The 25,434-nt window shown below is 45.2% G+C and overlaps 1 protein-coding gene across 1 annotated transcript in view; it reads left to right on the forward strand.

Annotated features, from left to right (window-relative positions):
- Positions 1-25,434, forward strand: part of LOC122925555 (complement C3-like) — a 300,847-nt gene that overhangs the window by 13,927 nt on the left and 261,486 nt on the right. Inside the window, exon 4 of the mRNA XM_044276913.1 lies at positions 18,938-19,008. Within this exon, the coding sequence (XP_044132848.1) occupies positions 18,938-19,008 (71 nt within the window). The remainder of the gene's footprint in view (positions 1-18,937; positions 19,009-25,434) is intronic.

A 25,434-nucleotide genomic window follows, 5' to 3' on the forward strand; every position in this document is an offset into this window, starting at 1 on the left:
GGCACAATGCATTGTAGTAGTTATTTCTGGGAGTGGAGTGCATTTTAAAATTTATTCCAGGGGTGCAGTGCATTTTGAGTCCTGGGAGTGCAGTGCACTGTATTATTTACGGTATTTCTGTGGTACAGTGCATTTTAGTATTTATTCCAGGGGCACAGTACATTTTAGTATTTATTTCTGGGGCACAGTACATTTTAGTATTTATTTCTGGGGCACAATGATTTGTATTATTTTTTTAAGGGCACAGTGCTTTGCATTATTTATTTCTGGGATTGTGGTGCATAGTATTATTAATTTCGGGGGGCACAGTGCATTCTCATATTTATTTCACAGGTACAGTGCATTTTAGTATTTATTTCAGGGGGCACACTGCATTATATAATTTATTTTTGGGAGCAGAGTGCATTGTAGTATTTATTTCAGGGGCACAGTGCATTGTATTACTTATTTCTGGGGCTGGACTGCATTGTATTATTTATTTCAGGGGCACAGTACATTATATAATTTATCTGGGGGCACAATGCATTGTAGTATTTATTTCAAGGGTTTAGTGCATTGCATTATTTACTTCAGGGGCACAGTGCATTGTATATTTATTTCAGAGGGTGCAGTGTGTATGATCTACAGTGGTGCTGGGTTATGCAGTATATACTGGGCAGGCTCAGTTGGGGGGCCAAACACCGGCAACTATGTTTTAATGTCACAGCAGTTTCAGGCAACTTTCTTCAATTTTCATTGCTCGCTGGCCACCCTAGAAATGGTACCACTGGAGTATCCACTCTGAAAGGAGCAGGCAGGCCATGAGCGTCTGATGTCAGTGACATTATTACTGCTGGTGGACATTATTACTTATTATTAGGGAGGTGCAATGGTGGACCCAGGGGTGGGGTGGAGCTGTGTGTGGAGGGGTGGAGCCTGGGTAGGGTCACATAGGAGCCCCACAAAAGGCAGCATCCGCTTTACTTTTAACAACAGTCTGTATACCTCTGGGAAAAGAGGAGACCAATTGCTGGAGTTTTGGGAAAGAAATGTTGTCCCATTTTCGTCTAATGTAAGATTTTAGCTGCTCAACAGTCCTGGGTCTTCTTTGCTGGATTTCTCATTTTTATGACGCGCCAAATGTTTTCTACTGGTCACTGCAGTTGTGATAGATGCAGTATGTGACAGGATGTGACATAATTAGGATGGTGTCATCCGAATCCTTGTTGGGTACCATTGGTAATATCAAATAGAGCAGACAAGAAACCTGAACTACCGCATTAGGATTAGAGTATAATGCCAGGAGAGCTGTCCAAAAATTGCCCCGGAAGCCAAATTTAGTTAACCGCCTCCGGACCGCCTAATGCAGGATCGAGGTCCGGAGGCGGTCGATTCATTCCTCGGCGACGCATCCGTGCGTCATCTTGCGAGACGCGAGATTAAGCACACAGCCGGCCCGCGTATGCACATTGCGAGCCGGTAAAAGTTCAAGTAGTATTTCGTCACCAGCCTGCCAGCCAATGATCATCGCTGGCAGGCTGGTGATTTTCAAAAAAATCAAATTATATTTATAAATATAAGGTGTTAAATGGCTTCTGTGCTCCTCTGCTGGTCCTTTTTCGTCGGTTGGTCCCAGCAGAGGAGCACACATCACAGTGAGTACCCACCAAACACTACACTTAGCCCCAGATCACCCCCCATCACCCCAATTAACCCCTTGATCACCCGTGTCAATCACTAGTGAAAGGGAAAAAAGTGATCAGTGTAAACTGTCACTTTTTTTCCCCCACTGATATTGACGGTTAGGTTTTAGGATAGTTTAGGCCCCTTTGGTAGGTAGTTAGCATCGGTTAGCGCCCAGCCCACCGCGCCGCAGTCACAGATTCGCTGATTAGCATATCGCTAATCAGCATTGGTACTTTTAGGCCCCTTTCACACGGGCGAGTTTTCCGTGCAGGTGCGAAGCGTGAAGTGAACGCATTGCACCCGCACTGAATCCTGACCCATTCATTTCTATGGGGCTGTGCACATGAGCGGTGATTTTCACGCATCACTTGTGTATTGAGTGAAAATCGCAGCATGATCTATATTGTGCGATTTTCACTCGACGCAGGCCCCATAGAAGTGAATGCGGTGCGTGACAATCGCATAGCATCCGCAAGCAAGTGCGGATGCGGTGCGATTTTCACGCATGGTTGCTAGGTGACAGTCTATTCACTGAATTATTTTCCCTTATAACATGGTTATAAGGGAAAATAATAGCATTCTGAATACAGAATGCATAGTAAACTAGCGCTGGAAGGGTTAAAACAAAATAAAAAATGGTTTAACTCACCTTAGTCCACTTGATCGCGGCCCGGCATTTGTCCTTTGTTGACTAGGATCTGTGGTGAGCATTGCAATAATTACAGGACCTTTGATGACGTCACTCCGGTCATCACATGGTATATGTCACATGATCTTTTACCATGGTGACGTACCATGTGATGACCGGAGTGACGTCATCAAAGGTCCTGTAATTATTGCAATGCTCACCACAGGTCCTATTCAACAAAGGACAGATGCCGGGCCGCGATCAAGTGGACTAAGGTGAGTTAAACCATTTTTTATTTTGTTTTAACCCTTCCAGCGCTAGTTTACTATGCATTCTGTATTCAGAATGCTATTATTTTCCCTTATAACCATGTTATAAGGAAAAATAATACAATCTTCAGAACATCAATCCCAAGCCCGAACTTCTGTGAAGAAGTATAATTTCCTTAACAAGTTCAGGTTTGGGTACCAAACATGCGCGATTTTTCTCACGCGAGTGCAAAACGCATGACAATGTTTTGCACTCGCGCAGAAAAATCGCGCATTTTCCCGCAACGCACATGCCTCTTATCCGGGCCAAAAATATGACGCCCGTGTGAAAGAGGCCTTAGTGAAATGAGTTGCATGCTGTATACGACCACACCAGAAGATACTGCAAACACTCATGTGAAGAAAGAGCAAAAACTCACAGTTCTGTAGGAAAAAAAAGAAGGTCCGTTTTCATCTCTTGACTAGAGTCCATTCCTGTGTCAGATTAGTTTTCTGCTTTCCTTGGGATCTTCCTCCCTCTTGTGCTAGGTAAAGGGACCATTTGTTCAGCAACTCTGCAGCTTGTGAGGGAGATAGTAAAACAAAGTTAGTTTCATTCCTGGTGAATATTAAGGAATATTGAAGTGGGGAGGGTGGGAACAGCATGAGAAGTCCACAGAGTAGCCATATGACATAGTGATGAGATGGAAGTAGCATGAGGAGACCGCAGAGTGGCCCAATGACAGCCTCTGGAGGTAGCAGCAGCATCAGGAGGCCACAGAGTAGCACAATGACAGAGTGTGGAGGAGACGGCAGGAGCAGCATCAGGAGGCCACAGGGTGTCACAATGAGAGTGTGGAGGGGCAGCAGCAGCATGAGGAGACCACAGAGTGGCAAAGTGACATAGTGTGGAGGTGACAGCAGCATGAGGAGACCGCAAAGTGACCCGGTGACAGAGTGGGGAGGTAGCATCAGCATCAGGAGACCACAGAGTGGCAGGGTGACATAGCATGGAGGTGGTAGCAGCATCAGGAGACCACAGAGTGACCCGTTGACAGAGTGGGGAGGTGGCAGCAGCATCAAGAGACCACAGAGTGGCAAGGTGACATAGTGTGGAGGTGACAGCAGCATCAGGAGACCACAGAGTGGCAAGGTGACATAGTGTGGAGGTGGCAGCAGCATCTTGAGACCACCGAGTGACCCAGTGACAGAGTGTGGAGGTGGGTGGCAATATGAGTACCAGCTGAAGATAGTGGGTGAAAGAAGGAGCACTTGGCATCAGATGTGTGGCAACAGGCTGTGTTGGTGTGGCACCATGGATGATCTAGTCTGATGCATCAGGCATTGGTGGGTAGAAATCCTGGCTGATCCATGCCTGATTCATCTTGACAAAGGTCAGTCTCTCCACATTTTGGGTGGACAGGCGAGTTCTTCTTGGGGTAACTATGGCCCCCGCCGCACTAAACACCCGCTCTGATGCCACACTACTGGCCTGGCAGGACAGATTTCCCAGGTAAAACACAGCTAGTTGCGGTCACAAATCCATTTTATCTGCCCAGTAGTCCAGCAGATCTTCAATGTGGGGTGGTAGGGTGCTGTCCAAGTATGCCACTACCTGCTTGTTTAGGTCCTGCTCCAGGTCTAGCTGCTGCTGCTGGTGAGTAGTTTCTTTACTAGGTGGGTGAAGAAAGCTGCTCATCAGCAACTCTAGACTCAAGTTGCTGCTGATGGAGCTGGGACTGCTCCTACCCCCCACCCTGTCCCAGCAGCCATGGCAGAGGAACGTGAGCGCAGAGGGCCCCCCCGGTCAGACTTGCAAGAGAATGGACGATGAACCATCTGACTACATAGGATGTCTCTATAGTAGTTCAGTTTGTCCTCCCTCTCAGTGGGTGTAAAAAAGGCCCCCATTTTGGACCGGTAGAGAGGGTCCAAAAAGGTGGAGAGCCAGAAGTCATCCCTCTGCGGAATGCTGAAAATTGGTGGGCTGTCACCATGCAAGACAGTGAGCATGCATTGGGCCATTTGTGCAAGTGACTTGGAGGGACTCCCTGCCTCCATCTCCACTGCATACTGCCACGGTGTGTCTGGGTTATCTGTCTCATCTTCCTTATCGCCCTGTAGCTCCTCTGGCTGCTTCTGCTTCTCCTCTCCTGTCACCTGTGTGTAAAAACCACCCATTGCTTGTGCTCCAATGTCCTCCTCCTCCAGTTCAGCCCCCACAGGGCTCATGTAATCATGAGATCTAGGCACCACGTCTCCAGTCCTCTGACCAGACAGATTTACCAGCATTTGTTCCAGGACATGAAGCAGTGGAAAGACGTTGTTCATCCCTTAGTCCTGGCGACTAACAAATAACGTGGCCTTCTCAATGGGCCTGAGCAAACGGCAGGTGTCACGCATGAGCTGCCACTGTCTGACATCGAAGTTACACAGGGGAGTACTCCTGTCCTCTTGGATCATCAAGAAATCGTTTATGGCCTTTCTCTGTTCGTATAGTCGGTCTAAAATATGGAAGGTGGAATTCCAACAGGTGGAAATGTCGCATATCAGCCTATGTTGGGGGATGCCTTTCTGCTGCTGCAGCTTAAGGAGGGTGTGCTTTGCAGTGTATAAGTGGCTGAAGTGCATGCAAAGTTTCCTGGCCATTTTTAGGATGTCTTGCAGATGGGTGTAAGACTTCAAGAACAACTTGACAACCAGATTGAACATGTGTGCCATGCAGGGCGCTTGGCTCAGCCCTCCTTGATGCAGCGCTGACACCATGTTCTTCCCATTGTCGATCATCATGGTTCCAATTTTGAGTTGTCGCGGAGAAAGCCAAGATTTGATTTTTTGATGAAGGACACGGAGCATTTTCTCTCCTGTGTGACTCTGTTCACCCAGGCAAACAAGGTGCATAACAGAGTGACACCGCCATGCTCTGCACATATGGTATGCTGGAGGGGCACTGTGAATTGTCCCTGCAGTGGAGGCTGAGGACACGGTGGAGGATGAGGTGGCAGAGGCGGACATTGTCGCAGGACCAACGGCGTGACAATGTGGAGGCGGATGTGGCGTCACCTGGCCAAGTTACTGGTTTGGCTGTGCAGGGACCACATTCACCCATTGGGCCGTAAAGGACATGTATTGTCCCTGACCGTAGTTACAGCTCCACACGTCGGCACTGATTGGCCCACCTTCTGTTCTACATGTGTCTGCAGGGTTGGTACTGCTTTTTTGGCAAAGAAATGACGTCTTGGGACTCTCCACCTTGTCTTGGCACAAGCCATCGGTTCTCTGAAAGGTGCAGAGTACACCACTTGGAAAGGAAGGGACTGCAGCATCAGCAACTTGGACAGGAGCACATTCAGCTTCTGCGCCGTTGGATGAGTGCACGCATACTATTGTCCCTATGCAATCGTTTCAGTGATCGATTGCTGACGGAATGACTGATGAGGAGTAGGAGGAGGAGGAGCATCAGGACCAGCACATAATGGGAAGGACAGACAGCTCCCTTCGGCTGAGGTGGTGGAGCCTTGACTGCCTGAAATCGGGTGCGTGCCACTGGGTGATGCAGCGGTTTCTGCGGCACGCTGGGCCACCACATCGGAGCCACGGTTCTCCCAGGCCACTTTATGGTGACGCTGCATATGTTTACACAGGGCCGTGGTGCCAACATTGGCACCCTGGCCATGCTTCACCTTCTGCCCACAGGTTCTTCATATGACCATGTTCACCTCCTCTGACAGCTTAACTAAAAACTGCCACACCACGGAGTAGGTGATTTTAACCCCAACACTACACACTGACTGACTGCTACCGCCGCTGCTTCCGTAAAGCCGTGCACCACTAATTTCTGGGCAGGTAGGCTCCTGCGAAGTGGGTGGTCTACCCCGGGCACATTTGGCTACCGACCTCCCACTGCTGCCACCCTGCTGACTCCCGGCCCTGCTAACGACTTGCTGGGCAAGTGGCCACTCTCTTCTCCCGATGATGATGAAGCCTCTAATTCACCCGGCTCCCAAGTGCGATCAGCTACATCATCATCATCGAGTACTGTCTACACGTTACTGATGTCTTCCTCAATGGTCTCAGGAGCCTGACCGATCGCAACACCAGCAACCACAATTTTTATCATCACTGCTTGCCCACCTAGCGGAGGAAGTGGCAAATATCTCCTTCACATCTTAGCTGGCCAGTAGCTGCTGACTGTCCTCTAGTAGCTCGTCCTCACTGTATAGTGGGGCTGAGCCCACAGCATATAATACTTCTATGGCTGAGGGAACAGAAAAGCACAGTGGCAGGTTGAGGACAGGTGAGGGCACAGGGCCTGCTCCCGGGCCTTTCCAACTAATGGTGTTCTGTCTTTATACACATTCACACAGTGTGCAGTCTGACATTCAGCATAAACCATTCCTGTCTTCCAAATAAGAGGACTGTTCTTTGTAGTCTAACTTGTTTATTGGTCAACAGGTTGTACTGTCTGCGTGATGCGCGTGAGTGAGAGATTGTACAAGTGTGTGGTAAAACTACTTTACAAGGATGGTGGAGTTTGAGAAGGGGATTGTCACGGATGGTGTAACAGACAACAAGAAGTTACAAATAAGGATCCAACTGGCTTGATCTAAAACTAAGGAACAAAAGGGTGACCCCTATTAAAGCCCTGAAGCTCTCCCTGTCTTCTCAGCCCATGCAAAGATCTCAGTGATAGAAGGTTGCTGTAATGACCGGCAACACACACAGGGAGGAAAACAGGGAAAGCCCTGCACAAGGGAGAGGGAAAGGTGGTGACCCCTAACTCACCTTGCAGCTGGTACCTGCCTGCCCTGTCGTCCCTAGACGGGTTCCTCACCCGTGCGGCGATCACGTGCCTAAACCCTGGCTTTCCCTGAAATGAGCCCTAGATAATGAACGGGCCGGTGGGATCGCTAGTCCGCACCACTGCACTAAGAGGGAAACACCAGGGAGAGGACAGACAAACACAAACACCCAGGTGGACGGCAACAATTGTCCACAAAGGTCCAACAGGGATCCGGAGGGTAGCGTTCTAAGGCAACACTCAGAGAACGCAGCAACACAGCTCCAGTGGGTCAGAATAGATGTCCAGGCAGGAAGCTCTATATCTGGCAACCAGAGAAGTGTGAGAGGGGAATATAAGGAGGATTGGGAGTGCTGGACAAGGAACAGCTGAGAGAAGGAGCTACGGATCCCTGAGTGAGCCAAAAGGGTTTGTAAAGCAAACCCAGAAAGCTACAATAAGGAAACTTCCCTATCTGACAGAGCGTGCAGCCAACCGCTGCGACCTCCTGACCCCGGGTACAACGGAGTCAGGCGTGGCTCTTGACACCCTCGTGACAGTACCCCCCTCTCTACGAGGGGCCTCCGGACACTCAGGACCAGGTCTCTCAGGATGAGAGGCATGAAAAATCCGGACTAGCCTGTCGGCGTTTACCTCAGACGCAGGAACCCACATTCTTTCCTCGGGACCGTAACCTCTCCAGTGCACCAGATATTGGAGAGAGCGGCGGACCCGACGAGAATTAACAATTTTGGATATCTGAAATTCCAAACTACCATCCACGACAACAGGAGGGGGTGGCAGCGGTGACGGTTCTAGAGGTGGAACATATTTTTTGAGTAACGACTTATGAAAGACATTATGGATTTTAAAAGTCTGAGGTAACTCCAGGCGAAAAGCCACGGGGTTGATGATGGCTACAATCTTGTAAGGACCAATAAACCTAGGACCCAGTTTCCAAGAGGGAACCTTCAACTTGATATTCCTTGTAGACAGCCACACATAGTCATTCACTCCTAGGTCCGGACCTGGCGACCGTCTCTTATCAGCCATGCATTTGTATTTACCTCCCATATTTTTCAAGTTAGCTTGCACCTTCTGCCATACTGATGAAAGAGATGACGAAAACCGTTCCTCTTCGGGAACCCCAGAAGGCCCCCCCCTCTTTGAAAGTACAGAATTGGGGATGAAAACCATATGCACCAAGAAAAGGTGACTTGCCAGTGGATTCCTGACGGCGATTATTTATGGCAAACTCAGCTAACGGTAAATATGACGACCACAACTCTTGGTTTTCAGACACAAAACATCTTAGATATGTCTCCAGGTTTTGGTTGGTACGCTCAGTCTGTCCATTCGACTGAGGATGGAAAGCTGAGGAAAAGGACAAGTGAACCCCTAAACGGGAACAAAAAGCTTTCCAAAATTTAGAAATAAACTGGGTTCCCCGGTCCGAAACAACATCGGAGGGGACCCCGTGAAGCTTCACGATCTCACTGACGAATACCTGAGCAAGAGTTTTAGCATTAGGTAGTGCGGGTAACGCAATAAAGTGTGCCATTTTGCTAAACCTGTCCACTACTACCAAAATCACTGTTTTACCCGCAGAAAAAGGTAAGTCAGTGATAAAATCCATAGACAGATGTGTCCATGGTCTATTGGGAATGACGAGTGGTAATAGAGACCCTGCAGGACGTGTATGTGAAACTTTTGCGCGCGCACAGGTAGAACAAGAAGACACAAAATCCAATACATCCTGACGCAACCTTGGCCACCAAAAACGACGAGACAATAGCTCTAAGGTTGCTTTACTACCCGGGTGCCCAGCAAGTGCCGAATTATGATGTTCCTTTAATAATTCGAGACGTAGGTTCAACGGTACAAACAACTTCTCTGAAGGGCAAGAGACCGGGGCGTCCCCCTGGGCCTCTAACACCTTCCCCTCCAAGGCAGAGTGTACCGCAGAGACAACTACTCCTCTTTGTAGAATGGGTACCGGATCACTCACATTACCCCCTCCAGGGAAACAACGAGATAGTGCATCAGCCTTGGTATTCTTTACCCCAGGACGATAGGTAATCACAAAGTTAAACCTGGTAAAAAATAGCGACCACCTAGCCTGTCTAGGGGTGAGACGCTTAGCTGATTCGAGGTACAGCAGATTTTTGTGGTCCGTAAACACAGTGACGGGGTGGACTGCCCCCTCTAAAAAGTGACGCCACTCCTCAAACGCAAGTTTAATAGCTAACAGTTCCCTATTGCCAATATCGTAGTTCTGTTCCGCTGCAGATAGTTTTTTAGAAAAGAAAGCACAAGGACGCCATTTGCCAGGAGACGGACCCTGAGACAGCACAGCCCCCACTCCCACCTCTGATGCATCGACTTCAACAATAAAAGGCTGAGAGACATCAGGTTGGACTAGTACAGGTGCTGAGGTAAACCTCTCTTTTAGAGAGGAAAAAGCAACTTTAGCGGCGTTAGACCATTTAGAAAAATCAGTCCCCTTCCTAGTCATGTCAGTAAGGGGTTTTACGATCACCGAATAATTTTTAATGAATTTCCTATAGAAATTCGCAAAGCCCAAGAACCGTTGTAGTGCTTTGAGGTTCTCAGGAAGATCCCAATCCAAAATTGCCTGGACCTTCCTAGGATCCATACGGAAACCTGACGCAGATAAATAATAACCTAGGAATTGTATCTCCTGAACGGCAAAAACACATTTTTCAATTTTAGCATATAATTCATTCGTCCGTAGGACCTGTAGTACTTGTCTGACATGCTCCTCATGTGTTTTCAGATCAGACGAATAAATTAAGATATCATCTAGGTATATTACCACAAACCTGCCGATTAGATGACTAAAAATGTCATTAACGAAATGTTGAAAGACGGCAGGAGCATTGGTCAGGCCGAAAGGCATAACTAGATTTTCATAATGCCCCTCAGGGGTGTTAAAAGCTGTCTTCCACTCATCCCCCTCCTTGATACGAATCAGATTGTAGGCCCCCCTAAGATCGAGTTTGGAGAACCACCTAGCACCCGCAATCTGGTTAAACAGGTCAGGAATGAGAGGAAGAGGGTATGGGTCTCGGATGGTTATCCGATTTAATTCACGAAAATCTAGGCAAGGACGCAGGCCCCCATCTTTCTTTTTAACAAAGAAAAACCCTGCAGCCACGGGTGAAGAAGAGGGTCTGATGTGTCCCTTAGCCAAACTCTCGGAGATATAATCCTTCATGGCTTGTCTCTCTGGACCTGAAAGATTATATAACCTGGTCTTGGGTAATTTTGCGCCGGGAATGAGGTTAACCGGGCAATCATAAGGACGGTGAGGTGGTAACTTCTGACAACCCTTTTCAGAAAAAACGTCCTCAAAGTCCGAAACAAATGTAGGTAGGGTAGTTATGGAGGCGACTAAGCAATTGCTATTTAAGCAATTTTCTCTGCACGGCTCACTCCACTCCAATATCTCCCTGGCCTGCCAATCCACCACTGGATTGTGCGCTACCAACCAGGGTAGGCCCAGCACCACCGGAGTGGGAAGCCCCTCCAGAACATAACATGAAAGCATCTCGTTATGGTGGTCCCCTACCCGAAGGTGTAAATTATGAACGATGTGGGTGAGGTTTCTCTGAGACAGAGGAGCAGAATCTATAGCAAATATGGGAATAGGTCTCTGTAACGTACAGAGAGACAAACCCATAGTGCGGGCAAAATGGGCATCTATCAAATTTACCCCTGCTCCACTGTCTAGAAAGAAAGAAACAGTCTCTGTCTTATCACCAAAAACAATAACCGCTGGCAACAAAAATTGCGATGTACGTATGGAGGAAACGTATACCCCCCGGCTGACATCCTCCACACAGCCTGGGGTTAGTAGTTTTCCGACTGTTTTTTTGTTTCTGAGGAAAGAAGGACAGACGTTAATGAAATGACCCCTCTCCCCACAAAAAAAACAACCCCCACGCCTACGGCGAACCTCAGGAGGACGGACCTGACGAGTAGTTCCTCCTAGCTGCATAGGCTCGTCTATGTCCGTACAGACTAACTGCTGCTTGGGAGGGGTTATCAATGGCTCCGGTTTTTTCAACCTGTCCCTAAGGCGTCTATCTATACGGATAGAAAGGGACATAACTGCATCAAGGGAAAAGGGGGTCTCATACAATGCAAGCGCATCCTTAACCCTTTCGGATAACCCAGAGCAGAACTGACTCCTGAGAGCCGGGTCGTTCCATTGGGTATCCGTAGCCCACCTACGGAAGTCAGAGCAATACTCCTCTACCGGCCGCTCTCCTTGTAGGAGTCTCCGTAATTTTGATTCAGCCAGTGCGACTCGGTCAGGGTCGTCATATATGAGACCCAAGGCCCCGAAAAACTCATCCACTGACCGAAGAGCCTGGGAATCAGTAGGTAAAGAGAACGCCCAGGACTGCGGGTCCCCCTGCAGCAGGGAAATAACAACACCCACCCGCTGTTCTTCATTACCAGAGGAGTAAGGACGCAGTTTAAAGTATAGTTTACAGGCCTCACGGAACGTCAAAAACTTGTCCCTTCCCCCAGAAAATCTGTCAGGGAGAGGGACCTTGGGTTCCGCAACAACCTGGTTACCAGTAGCAACCGCTGGGCTTGCGGTCTGTTGTAATTGCTGCTGTTGCTGGAGGACCGACGCCTTCAATCCTGCCACCTCCAAAGACAGGCCATGAAATTGTTCGGACAGAGCAGCAATTGGATCCATACTGGATTCTAAGTAGGTAAAAAATTTTTTTTTTTTTTTTTACCTACACAAAAATAAGGGCCAGATATAATGTACTGACCGGCAACACACACAGGGAGGAAAACAGGGAAAGCCCTGCACAAGGGAGAGGGAAAGGTGGTGACCCCTAACTCACCTTGCAGCTGGTACCTGCCTGCCCTGTCGTCCCTAGACGGGTTCCTCACCCGTGCGGCGATCACGTGCCTAAACCCTGGCTTTCCCTGAAATGAGCCCTAGATAATGAACGGGCCGGTGGGATCGCTAGTCCGCACCACTGCACTAAGAGGGAAACACCAGGGAGAGGACAGACAAACACAAACACCCAGGTGGACGGCAACAATTGTCCACAAAGGTCCAACAGGGATCCGGAGGGTAGCGTTCTAAGGCAACACTCAGAGAACGCAGCAACACAGCTCCAGTGGGTCAGAATAGATGTCCAGGCAGGAAGCTCTATATCTGGCAACCAGAGAAGTGTGAGAGGGGAATATAAGGAGGATTGGGAGTGCTGGACAAGGAACAGCTGAGAGAAGGAGCTACGGATCCCTGAGTGAGCCAAAAGGGTTTGTAAAGCAAACCCAGAAAGCTACAATAAGGAAACTTCCCTATCTGACAGAGCGTGCAGCCAACCGCTGCGACCTCCTGACCCCGGGTACAACGGAGTCAGGCGTGGCTCTTGACACCCTCGTGACAGTTGCATGTCCTAGACTGAATGACACCTGCAAACCCTATAATAGTGAGGGGACATGACCACCAGCTCCCTGCACTTAATACGGAGGGAGTCAGGGTCATCTAGAACCAAGCCAACAGGAAAACAACAAATACAGAATTAGACTTATCTGAAAACCCAGCTGTAGCAACTTCTAGCAGAGAACACAATCCAGGATGTAATATAAACCGCAAGGTGAGGCAGTATGGGGAGGAGATATATAGGGAGGCAATCACTGCTAATAGATGACAGCTGGGAGAGGGAGGAGAGATGTCAAAACGAAAGCAAAAACAAAAGAAGATCATGCAGGAGGTACTGAAGAACGTCTATCAGAACTTCTCAAAGATCTGGTGGTGACAGGGATATGCAAAAGGACAGCTCTGCTGATGTGTCCTGAAGACTGGAGGCTTCTCTTTCCCAGGATGCTTTGCACTCCCACAATGCAGTGCACCACCCACAATGCAGTAGTCTTTGTAACAGGAAAAACAAATTGTAATACAACTTAACACTGCTAGATGGTGGTATAACCACACTAATCACTACAGAAATGCAAAAAGCCCTAATGAAATAGAATAATTTTCAAATCCTGCTGGGTAGAACAAAGGGTTGTGTCTGATGAACCCACCGACTCTTGGCTGGGGGTGTCTGATGTCACTTGGGATGATGTTGATGACCGAGTCAACCATTCAAGAACCGATGGGTTGCTGGTCAAGACATGACCGCTAGATGACACTGGGAGCCCTGGCCTCTGGAAGTAACCCCTGCTGCCATGGCCCCTTACTCTGCTGAGACCTGTGCCTGTGCCAGAAACATTAAGGCCTCTGCTACTCTCCTGTGCAGGGCCTGGCACTTCTCTGTCTCACATACTGTTATATCAGATAAAGAAATAAAAAGGAAATTAAACCACAAAAAAGTCTGTAATTTTCTCACTTCACCACACAACGGCTAATAAGCCCATTTTTTCCCCCCTAATACACCTCAATAAGGGCTTTAATTTTTTCACTTCACCACACAACGGCAAATACTTTTTTGTGCCACTAATACATGCAAAAAAGGGCTTTAGAACATATAACTGCGCCACTGAACGGCAAATATATTTTTCTTTTGCCACTAAGACATGACAAAAAGGGCTTTAGAACATATAACTGCACTGCTGAAGGGCAAATATATTTTTATTTTGCCACTAATACACGCCAATTTTTTTTTAGCATTTCACCACTCAACGGCTAATAAGGCCTTTTTTTCCAACTAATACACGCCAAAAAATGTTTTAGAACATATAACTGCACTGCTGAATGGCAAATAAGACGTAGAAATATTTTCTTGTAATAAACCCTGTTAATGGCTCTATCAAACAGCAGTTGCACCCCAATAACAAGAACAGTTTGCTGGAATTACAGAGCTGTATAATGGCAATTTAGGTCCCCAGTAGTAATGAGCGGCAGGGGCAATATTCGAATTTGTGATATTTTGTAGAATATTCATCATATATTCGCGAATTCAAGATTATATTCTTGATTGCGAAAATCAGCAATGTATTATTCGTTTAATGCGCGCAAAATACCGGCGTGGGTCACTTATGCTACATTTTTCAAGCTGGTATAAGTTTAGCAGTGGGAGGACTGTTCTTTGTAGTCTAACTTGTTTATTGGTCAACAGGTTGTACTGTCTGCGTGATGCGCGTGAGTGAGAGATTGTACAAGTGTGTGGTAAAACTACTTTACAAGGATGGTGGAGTTTGAGAAGGGGATTGTCACGGATGGTGTAACAGACAACAAGAAGTTACAAATAAGGATCCAACTGGCTTGATCTAAAACTAAGGAACAAAAGGGTGACCCCTATTAAAGCCCTGAAGCTCTCCCTGTCTTCTCAGCCCATGCAAAGATCTCAGTGATAGAAGGTTGCATGTCCTAGACTGAATGACACCTGCAAACCCTATAATAGTGAGGGGACATGACCACCAGCTCCCTGCACTTAATACGGAGGGAGTCAGGGTCATCTAGAACCAGGCCAACAGGAAAACAACAAATACAGAATTAGACTTATCTGAAAACCCAGCTGTAGCAACTTCTAGCAGAGAACACAATCCAGGATGTAATATAAACCGCAAGGTGAGGCAGTATGGGGAGGAGATATATAGGGAGGCAATCACTGCTAATAGATGACAGCTGGGAGAGGGAGGAGAGATGTCAAAACGAAAGCAAAAACAAAAGAAGATCATGCAGGAGGTACTGAAGAACGTCTATCAGAACTTCTCAAAGATCTGGTGGTGACAGGGATATGCAAAAGGACAGCTCTGCTGATGTGTCCTGAAGACTGGAGGCTTCTCTTTCCCAGGATGCTTTGCACTCCCACAATGCAGTGCACCACCCACAATGCAGTAGTCTTTGTAACAGGAAAAACAAATTGTAATACAACTTAACACTGCTAGATGGTGGTATAACCACACTAATCACTACAGAAATGCAAAAAGCCCTAATGAAATAGAATAATTTTCAAATCCTGCTGGGTAGAACAAAGGGTTGTGTCTGATGAACCCACCGACTCTTGGCTGGGGGTGTCTGATGTCACTTGGGATGATGTTGATGACCGAGTCAACCATTCAAGAACCGATGGGTTGCTGGTCAAGACATGACCGCTAGATGACACTGGGAGCCCTGGCCTCTGGAAGTAACCCCTGCTGCCATGGCCCCTTACTCTGCTGAGACCTGTGCCTGTGCCAGAAACATTAAGGCCTCTGCTACTCTCCTGTGCAGGGCCTGGCACTTCTCTGTCTCACATACTGTTATATCAGATAAAGAAATAAAAAGGAAATTAAACCACAAAAAAGTCTGTAATTTTCTCACTTCACCACACAACGGCTAATAAGCCCATTTTTTCCCCCCTAATACACCTCAATAAGGGCTTTAATTTTTTCACTTCACCACACAACGGCAAATACTTTTTTGTGCCACTAATACATGCAAAAAAGGGCTTTAGAACATATAACTGCGCCACTGAACGGCAAATATATTTTTCTTTTGCCACTAAGACATGACAAAAAGGGCTTTAGAACATATAACTGCACTGCTGAAGGGCAAATATATTTTTATTTTGCCACTAATACACGCCAATTTTTTTTTAGCATTTCACCACTCAACGGCTAATAAGGCCTTTTTTTCCAACTAATACACGCCAAAAAATGTTTTAGAACATATAACTGCACTGCTGAATGGCAAATAAGACGTAGAAATATTTTCTTGTAATAAACCCTGTTAATGGCTCTATCAAACAGCAGTTGCACCCCAATAACAAGAACAGTTTGCTGGAATTACAGAGCTGTATAATGGCAATTTAGGTCCCCAGTAGTAATGAGCGGCAGGGGCAATATTCGAATTCGTGATATTTTGTAGAATATTCATCATATATTCGCGAATTCAAGATTATATTCTTGATTGCGAAAATCAGCAATGTATTATTCGTTTAATGCGCGCAAAATACCGGCGTGGGTCACTTATGCTACATTTTTCAAGCTGGTATAAGTTTCCTGAGACTGGAGAAAATAGTTAGCACGGCAGAACATTAGAATAGCTTTATATGCAGATAGAGTGCTATAATATATTTTTCGCAATATGTGCTACTTGTGACATCACAGCACTATGTCTGTAGCATGTATGTATGGACAGTAGAACCTATTACACTGCCTAACACCCTGCACTGGAACCTATCAGTTACACTATATCACTATCTAACCTACACTAACCACCTCCCCCTAACTATCTGAATTATATATATAAGTTAACTGCATAATGTAATACAACAAAGCACAGAGCACAGCAATGACACATAACTGCAATAAACTTTAGAAAATAGCTGCTGGGGAGGTTCTTTTATACTAGGGGTAGGCAAATTTTCTATTGGTTGCTAGTAATGTTGATAAGCTGTGACAAAGCCTTCTCATTGGCCCACAAGCTAGAAGAAGGGAGGAATGATCACCTGATGTGTACTATGTAAAAAAAAAAAAAATAATAATAATAATAATATTCGTCATTACGAATATATAGCACTATATTCTAAATATTTGCAAATTCTCGAAGTGCAGATATTCGTTATAAAAATTTGCTTTTCGAAGATTCGTGCTAAAACACTAGTCCCCAGTCAGTGCAGCAAAGGTATAATAGGATTGTTCCTATTACTCAGGCTGTAACCTCCCCTACTGAACCCTGTTCTACAGAAATGCTGTGGAATGATTCTTCCCTATCCTTTCCCTACACCTTAAATAATCTTTCCCTGAACTTGTAAATCATTATTTTAGCACAATTTAGTCTTTCCTAGCACTGTCCCTAGCACCTGCTGACGTCTCTCCCTGCACTAAGTACACTGGAAAATGGCAGAATCCAAGATGGCTGAGGGTATTTATAGGGCTCTGACTTCACAGGGCTGGCTAGCTGTTGATTGGCTGCATACATGGCATTATGTGATCCCACCTCCCCAGAGTTCCTTGCTCCATGTCCTCATACGTGCAGCAGCCATTTTAGGAAAAAATTTGATTCATTACCATGAAGCGTGAGGAAATTCGGATTCGGTGCAAATCAAATTTTTCCTGAAATTCAGATCAAATCGCTCATCTCTAATCACGAGTATCCAATTGATCATTGAACTTGTTCCTTGCGCACATGGATTTTTCCAGATTCTCTGAATATTTTGATGATATTCAAAGTCTTTGCAGTTTTACATTGAGATTTTTTTTTTTACATGGTTCCATAATTTTTAGATGCAGTTTTTTGCCGATTGGTGAGCCTCTGCCCATCTTTGCCCAAACTTTTGTTGCCCCTGTCCTAACATTTTTTACAAATGTGTAGCTTTACATTCTAAATTATTTTTATTTTTTTATGAAATTATAAAATGTCTAATTTTCAACATCTGATATGTGTTCTATGATCTATTGTGAATAAAATATGGGTCTGTCAGATTTAAAAATCATTGCATTCTGTTTTTATTAACATTTATTTACATTTTACACAGCGTCACAACTTTTTGGGAATCGGGGTATCGGGGAATCCATATGTGCGTTTTTTTGAAGACTGCAAAATTGTAAACAATATATTTCAAAAAGAACTTTGAAAGCTGATTCATTTTGTCTCATGTTCTGGTTGCTCTCCAAATGTTTGGAAATTTGTGGATAATTCCTAAATACACAGAAATTTCACACTGTGTCAACTAGAAAAAAAAATTGATGCATCCACAGTTTTATTTTCATAGGTAATATCTGGTGGAGCATTACAAAGTTGGTCGAGCATGGTTCTAATTGAAAATTGGCCATAAATAGCTGTATACATTCTGTGTATTGGAGTTTGTTTGTCTTTTGAATGAGATAAAACTGGTCCTTCAATTGGTTCAGTGGGACCATATAATCCCAGATGAGTTATTTTAGGTTGAATAATGCTGGTCAGGGTCTTTATACAGTAGTGTAATTTTTATGGACTTTTTTTTTATTGAGGAACGTTGGAATTCTTTTATGTAGTTTTTTTGTTATGGGTAAATGATTTTTTTTTTTTTTGTGGTCAGTTTTACTCCCATTACCACTTACCGGGCCCCGGCTGACCTCTAATTCCTGATCACTTAGTATTTCACTGGCTGAGCAGTCATGCCCTGTCATTTTCTGTCTCTTGAACCTATAATAGGAAGTAGAGACCAGAGGGAACCTGGTAAACTTTGGAACAGCATTCTGAGCACTTTATAAAAAATTGGGCACTATTGGAAAACATCTTATAGACAGAGTACTTGCTTGGACAGAGATTCAAAAGTGTGACTTGACCTCTATTTTAGGAGTCTATGGACATTAGGAGCTGGCACAATGGTACATATGGAAAGCAAGTGTAAACCTGAAGCCGGGGTGCAGCTATAAGAGGTGTGAAAGTGGCCATCACAGTGAAGCTCTGGTGCCTAAGGGGATCAAAAGACTCTCTCTGCCACATAAGAAGACACCAATAAAACATGGTAGATGGGGGCCGTGTTACAGATTTTACATTAGGGCCCAGGAGCTTCAAGGTACACCTCAGACTGCTGCATATATGTCTGTAAATACTGAAGAAAGCAGACTCACAATATTAAGTCATATATGATAAATTGTAGAACCTTATACATGGTGCTTATATATTTCTTCTTTCTTTCAAAGTTCTATACAGGATTTTTACCGTGACTCCAAAACTAAAACCAGTGAGCAAACCGGTGATCATTGAATTTCTGGTAAGACTTTATTCTTCTCTTCGATATGAGATTCTAGTAAGGCCTCGATGACAGTTCCATTTTTCATTGACGTGTGCTGTGCACATTGTTTTCCGGATGGAACACGTACCCATTGATTTTACTGTGTCTGTTCACACATCAGTATTTTTTCTACTGGCTGTGGGTCTGTGAAAAATTCATGGAGACATGCACTACTTTCAGGGGTGCACCTAGCCTTTCTGCTGCCTGAGGCAAAGATTGAAACAATGGCCTTTCCCCCATACCAAATTCCCAACCTAACCGCTTCTCTACAGCCCTACTGTTAAAGATATACTTGGAATACATGCAGTGTTGAACTGGGGTACCTAGGGCCCACCAGTAAAATTTATTTTGGGGGCCCACCGTACGGGCACATTCAAATACAATAAATAATCTAACAAGTTTTTTTTATATGACTATAGGCTGGTTGAGGTGCTGTACATAGAATATATGTATGTAGTGCAGTAAGTCTACTGTGTTATGTGCCACTTGTGCAGGGGGTGGGAGGCTAGGGGCCCACCTTGCTCAGGGGCCCACTGGGGGATTCCCCTGTACCCCTGTGGGCCAGTCCGAGCCTGAATACATTGCATACAGCGCTACAAAATATACAGAGTAATATAGCGCCACATACCTCATATCCAGTGATGTCTCCTCTGATGTGGACGTTCCCTTTCCTCATCTTCTCCTTTCAGACCAGACCGCCATGATGATATATTTCAGACGTGTCTTGTCTCTGCAGAGTTTGACACCCAGACATAGATTCCTCACTTTTCTTTCATCCTCCTCTGTCCCAGCATTGGTATCTTGCTGCTACTCCCAATACTGTGCCTGCTATGCTCCCAAATACCCTTAAACACTATACTGCAGAAATAGTGTGATACAGATAGTACCTCCCATAGTAGTAGTGCTCCCTGACTGCTCTCACTAGTAATAGTGCCCCTTATAGTATACCCAATAGTGATAATGCTCCCCAACACTGCCCCCATTAGTAGTAATACCCTCAATAACAGTTTGCACATTTTGGGACATGACCAATACCACTGATGTTTATTTTTTTATTGTTCATATGGGAAATGGGGGGATTTAAAAAAAATATATTTTAAAAAAATATTTTAACATTTTTCTTTTTTACACTTATTTAAGCCTCCCTAGAGGACTTGCGATCTTCTGATAATTTTTCCCATGGACTGCAATGATTCAACATCATTGCTGTGAATATGTGCATGCTGAGCAGCCTGTCAATCACCGCCCTGAGTGATATTCTCATAAATATACCCAGTTTCATACTATGAGACTAGTGTATTCTATTAGCACGTCTAAAAGCCAAATGGCATTATATATATATATATTTACACTCACCTAAAGAATTATTAGGAACACGTGTTCTATTTCTCATTAATGCGATTATCTAGTCAACCAATCACATGGCAGTTGCTTCAATGCATGTAGGGTTGTGGTCCTGGTCAAGACAATCTCCTGAACTCCAAACTGAATGTCAGAATGGGAAAGAAAGGTGGGCTACAACAGCAGAAGACCCCACCGGGTACCACTCATCTCCACTACAAATAGGAAAAAGAGGCTACAATTTGCACGAGCTCACCAAAATTGGACTGTTGAAGACTGGAAAAATGTTGCCTGGTCTGATGAGTCTCGATTTCTGTTGAGACATTCAAATGGTAGATCCGAATTTGGCGTAAACAGAATGAGAACATGTATCCATCATGCCTTGTTACCACTGTGCAGGCTGCTGGTGGTGGTGTAATGGTCTGGGGGATGTTTTCTGGGCACACTTTAGGCCCATTAGTGCACATTGGCCATCGTTTAAATGCCACAGGCTACCTGAGCATTGTTTCTGACCATGTCCATCCCTTCATGACCACCATCATGTACCCATCCTCTGATGGCTACTTCCAGCAGGATAATGCACCATAATGTCACAAAGCTCGAATCATTTCAAATTGGTTTCTGGAACATGACAATGAGTTCACTGTACTAAAAAGGCCCCCACAGTCACCAGATCTCAACCCAATAGAGCATCTTTGGGATGTGGTGGAACGGGAGCTTCATGCCCTGGATGTGCATCCCTCAAATCTCCATCAACTGCAAGATGCTATCCTATCAATATGGGCCAATATTTCTAAAGAATGCTATCAGCACCTTGTTGAATCAATGCCACGTAAAATTAAGGCAGTTCTGAAGGCAAAAGGGGGTCCAACACTGGATTAGTATAGTGTTCCTAATAATTCTTTAGGTGAGTGTGTATATATATATATATATATATGTATATATATATATACAGGTACTTCACAAAAAATTTGCATATTGTGATAAAGTTCATTATTTTCTGTAATGTACTGATAAACATTAGACTTTCATATATTTTAGATTCATTACACACAACTGAAGTAGTTCAAGCCTTTTATTGTTTTAATATTGATGATTTTGGCATACAGCTCATGAAAACCCCAAATTCCTATCTAACAAAATTAGCATATCATGAAAAGGTTCTCTAAACGAGCTATTAACCTAATCATCTGAATCAACTAATTAACTCTAAACACCTGCAAAAGATTCCTGAGGCTTTTAAAAACTCCCAGCCTGGTTCATTACTCAAAACCGCAATCATGGGTAAGACTGCCGACCTGACTGCTGTCCAGAAGGCCATCATTGACACCCTCAAGCAAGAGGGTAAGACACAGAAAGAAATTTCTGAACGAATAGGCTGTTCCCAGAGTGCTGTATCAAGGCACCTCAGTGGGAAGTCTGTGGGAAGGAAAAAGTGTGGCAGAAAACGCTGCACAACGAGAAGAGGTGACCGGACCCTGAGGAAGATTGTGGAGAAGGACCGATTCCAGACCTTGGGGGACCTGCGGAAGCAGTGGACTGAGTCTGGAGTAGAAACATCCAGAGCCACCGTGTACAGGCGTGTGCAGGAAATGGGCTACAGGTGCCGCATTCCCAAGGTCAAGCCACTTTTGAACCAGAAACAGCGGCAGAAGCGCCTGACCTGGGCTACAGAGAAGCAGCACTGGACTGTTGCTCAGTGGTCCAAAGTACTTTTTTCGGATGAAAGCAAATTTTGCATGTCATTCGGAAATCAAGGTGCCAGAGTCTGGAGGAAGACTGGGAAGAGGGAAATGCCTGAAGTCCAGTGTCAAGTCCCCACAGTCAGTGATGGTCTGGGGTGCCATGTCAGCTGCTGGTGTTGGTCCACTGTGTTTTATCAAGGGCAGGGTCAATGCAGCTAGCTATCAGGAGATTTTGGAGCACTTCATGCTTCCATCTGCTGAAAAGATTTATGGAGATGAAGATTTCATTTTTCAGCACGGCCTGGCACCTGCTCACAGTGCCAAAACCACTGGTAAATGGTTTACTGACCATGGCATTGCTGTGCTCAATTGGCCAGCCAACTCTCCTGACCTGAACCCCATAGAGAATCTGTGGGATATTGGGAAGAGAAAGTTGAGAGACGCAAGACCCAACACTCTGGATGAGCTTAAGGCCGCTATCGCAGCATCCTGGGCCTCCATAACACCTCCGCAGGGCCACAGGCTGATTGCCTCCATGCCACGCCGCATTGAAGCAGTAATTTCTGCAAAAGGATTCCCGACCAAGTATTGAGTGCATAACTGAACATAATTATTTGAAGGTTGACTTTTTTTGTATTAAAAACACTTTTCTTTTATTAGTCGGATAAAATATGCTAATTTTTTGAGATAGGAAATTTGGGTTTTTATGAGCTGTATGCCAAAATCATCAATATTAAAACAATAAAAGGCTTGAACTACTTCAGTTGGTGTGTAATGAATCTAAAATATATGAAAGTCTAATGTTTATCAGTACATTACAGAAAATAATGAACTTTATCACAATATGCTAATTTTTTTAGAAGGACCTGTATATATAGATTTTTTTTTTTTACTGTTTGGCTACTACAGGCCCATGAAAAAGTAGCCTTCAGCTTAGCTTTAATTTTTTCAGAGCCCTGCAGGAACTGAAAACTGAGCTCTGATTGGTTGCTATGGGCAACTAAGACTGATTTATTATTCAGTTTGATAAAAGTGGCCTATTGTGTCAGAAAGATAGTGTCCACCCTGGAATAGTGAATAGTGACTGTGGAAGGCTATGTGCGAAGCAGATCGATTAAGGAAACACAAGAGACCCAGGAACAAAACCAGCAACTAAATACTGTATTCAGAGTGTCATTCGGAAATGGCATCAAACATGAAGAAACCGAGACCTCCATCGATCAGGACGACTGAAGTTGTGCATGAAATTTAGCGGCAGATTGCAAGTAATCCCCAAAAGTCAACATGAAGACTGTCTCAGAAAGTTGGTGTATCACGAATGACGTGTTAGTAAGTGCGGAAATCTCTGACCCTGAAACCTCACCGAATAACGTGTGTGTAGGAACTGAAAGGGTCTGACAAAGCTAAACGCGTCAATTGCTGGACTTGGTTGCTGACTAATTATTTCGCTCTTATAAGTAGACATTCAGACTTATTGCTGTACTTTATGACAGACGAGGCTTGGTGTCATTTACCAGGTCACGAAAATTCCCATAATATGAAATACTGGTCAGATGAAAATCCCCATTTCATGACCAGTAAATTGGCGTTTGGTGCGCAGGGTCAGGAACAGGAATAGTGGGCCCAATTTTTGTCAAAACAACTGTGAATATCGCAATTTACCTGGACGTCTGTTAACAGTTTTAAAACCAACTAACACCAGAAGAAAAATTGTCCTGCAACATGGGGTAACATCAGTGGCCAGTGGCGTAACTAGAGTGTTATGGGCCCCAGTGCAAACTTTGGATTGGGCCCCTACCCCAATTCATACAAAGAGGCGTCAATTTATTTTTACACTAAGCCCAATGCATGGCTACACTCACCCAGTCTTAACTAATAAAATCTAGTCCTAGCTCAATCCAGAGGGTCTCTGGAATTGGCGTGATGCCCACTGGATCCGGAATAAGGTCCCTGTGGTAATAGAGAAAAAAAGATTAATCACATAAGGAAGGGGGCGCTGTGTTGGTCCTGTAAGACTGATCCATGCCAATGTATAGCAGGGTAATTTAGGATATTTCCCCTAAGTGCTACCACACAGTACTAATGCCCACATTGTGGCCCCTCACAGTAATTAAAGGGAATCTGTGACCTGTTTTGAGCATATTAAGGTGTTACTACTGCCATGTACAATAAAATACCGTATTTCTTGCTGGAGTCTTAATTTTTGGTTTCATTAGCGATAAAATCCACTTTTTATGTTATGCAAATGAGCTTCCAAGGTGCCCAGAGGGGCGTTATTATCCTAATCTGGAGCCCAGTAACTCCCCCGTACAGTGCCCAGCCCGCCTTCCTTTAGAGCCCAAGCACGCCTATTCCAGCATAAGTAACTGCCCACACCCGAACTCTTTGCCGCCGCACCCCTCCTCTATGTGAAATCTCATGCAGGCGCAGTACCGCAGTACCGAGTTCCTGTTCTCCAGATTAGGATAATAACGCCCCTCTGGGCGTTATTATCCTAATAAGGTATTTTATTGTACATGGCAGTAGTAACACCTTAATATGCTCAAACCAGGTGACAGATTCCCTTTAAGCCCACTTTATGTCCTCCTTGTGGCCCCTCACAGCAGTTATACCCACCTTTGTTCTTGTCATAGTAGTTATGCCCACTTTTGTGTCCCATCACAGTAGTTATACAAGATATGTTCCCCCGTCACAGTAGTTATGCCCAGATATGTGCCCCCTCAAAGTAGTAATGCCCAGATATGTGCTCCCTCACAGTAGATATGCCCAGTTATATGCCCAGATATGTGCCCCCTCACAGTAGTTATGGCCAGATATGTGCCCCCTCACAGTAGATATGCCCAGATATGTGCCCACCTCACAGTAGATATGCCCAGTTATGTGCCCCCTCAAAGTAGTTATGCCATATATGTGCCCCCTCACAGAGGTTATGGCCAGATATGTGCCCCTCATAGTAGTTATGCCAGTTTTGTGCTCCCTCACAGTAGTTATGTCAGATTATGTGCCTCCTCTCAGTAGTTATGTCTTCATATGTGTCCCCTCATAGTAGTTATGCCCACATATGTGCCCCCTCACAGTAATGCCCACATATGTGCCCCTTCACAGTAGTTATGCCCAGATATGTGCCCCCTCAAAGTAGTTATGCCCATATATGTGCACCCTCACAGTAGTAATGCCCACATATGTGCCCGTTCACAGTATATATGCCCACATATGTGCCCCCTCATAGTAGTTATGTCAGATTAGGTGCCCCCTCAAGGTAGTTATGGCAGATTAGGTGCCCCCTCAAAGTAGTTATTCCAGATTAGGTGCCTCCTCAGTAAAGCTGCCCACTTTTGTGCCCCCTCACTCGATTTGTGCCCCCCCTTTTGCCTCCAGT

The sequence above is a fragment of the Bufo gargarizans genome, chromosome 2, assembly GCF_014858855.1.
Source record: "Bufo gargarizans isolate SCDJY-AF-19 chromosome 2, ASM1485885v1, whole genome shotgun sequence".
Taxonomy (NCBI): domain Eukaryota; kingdom Metazoa; phylum Chordata; class Amphibia; order Anura; family Bufonidae; genus Bufo; species Bufo gargarizans.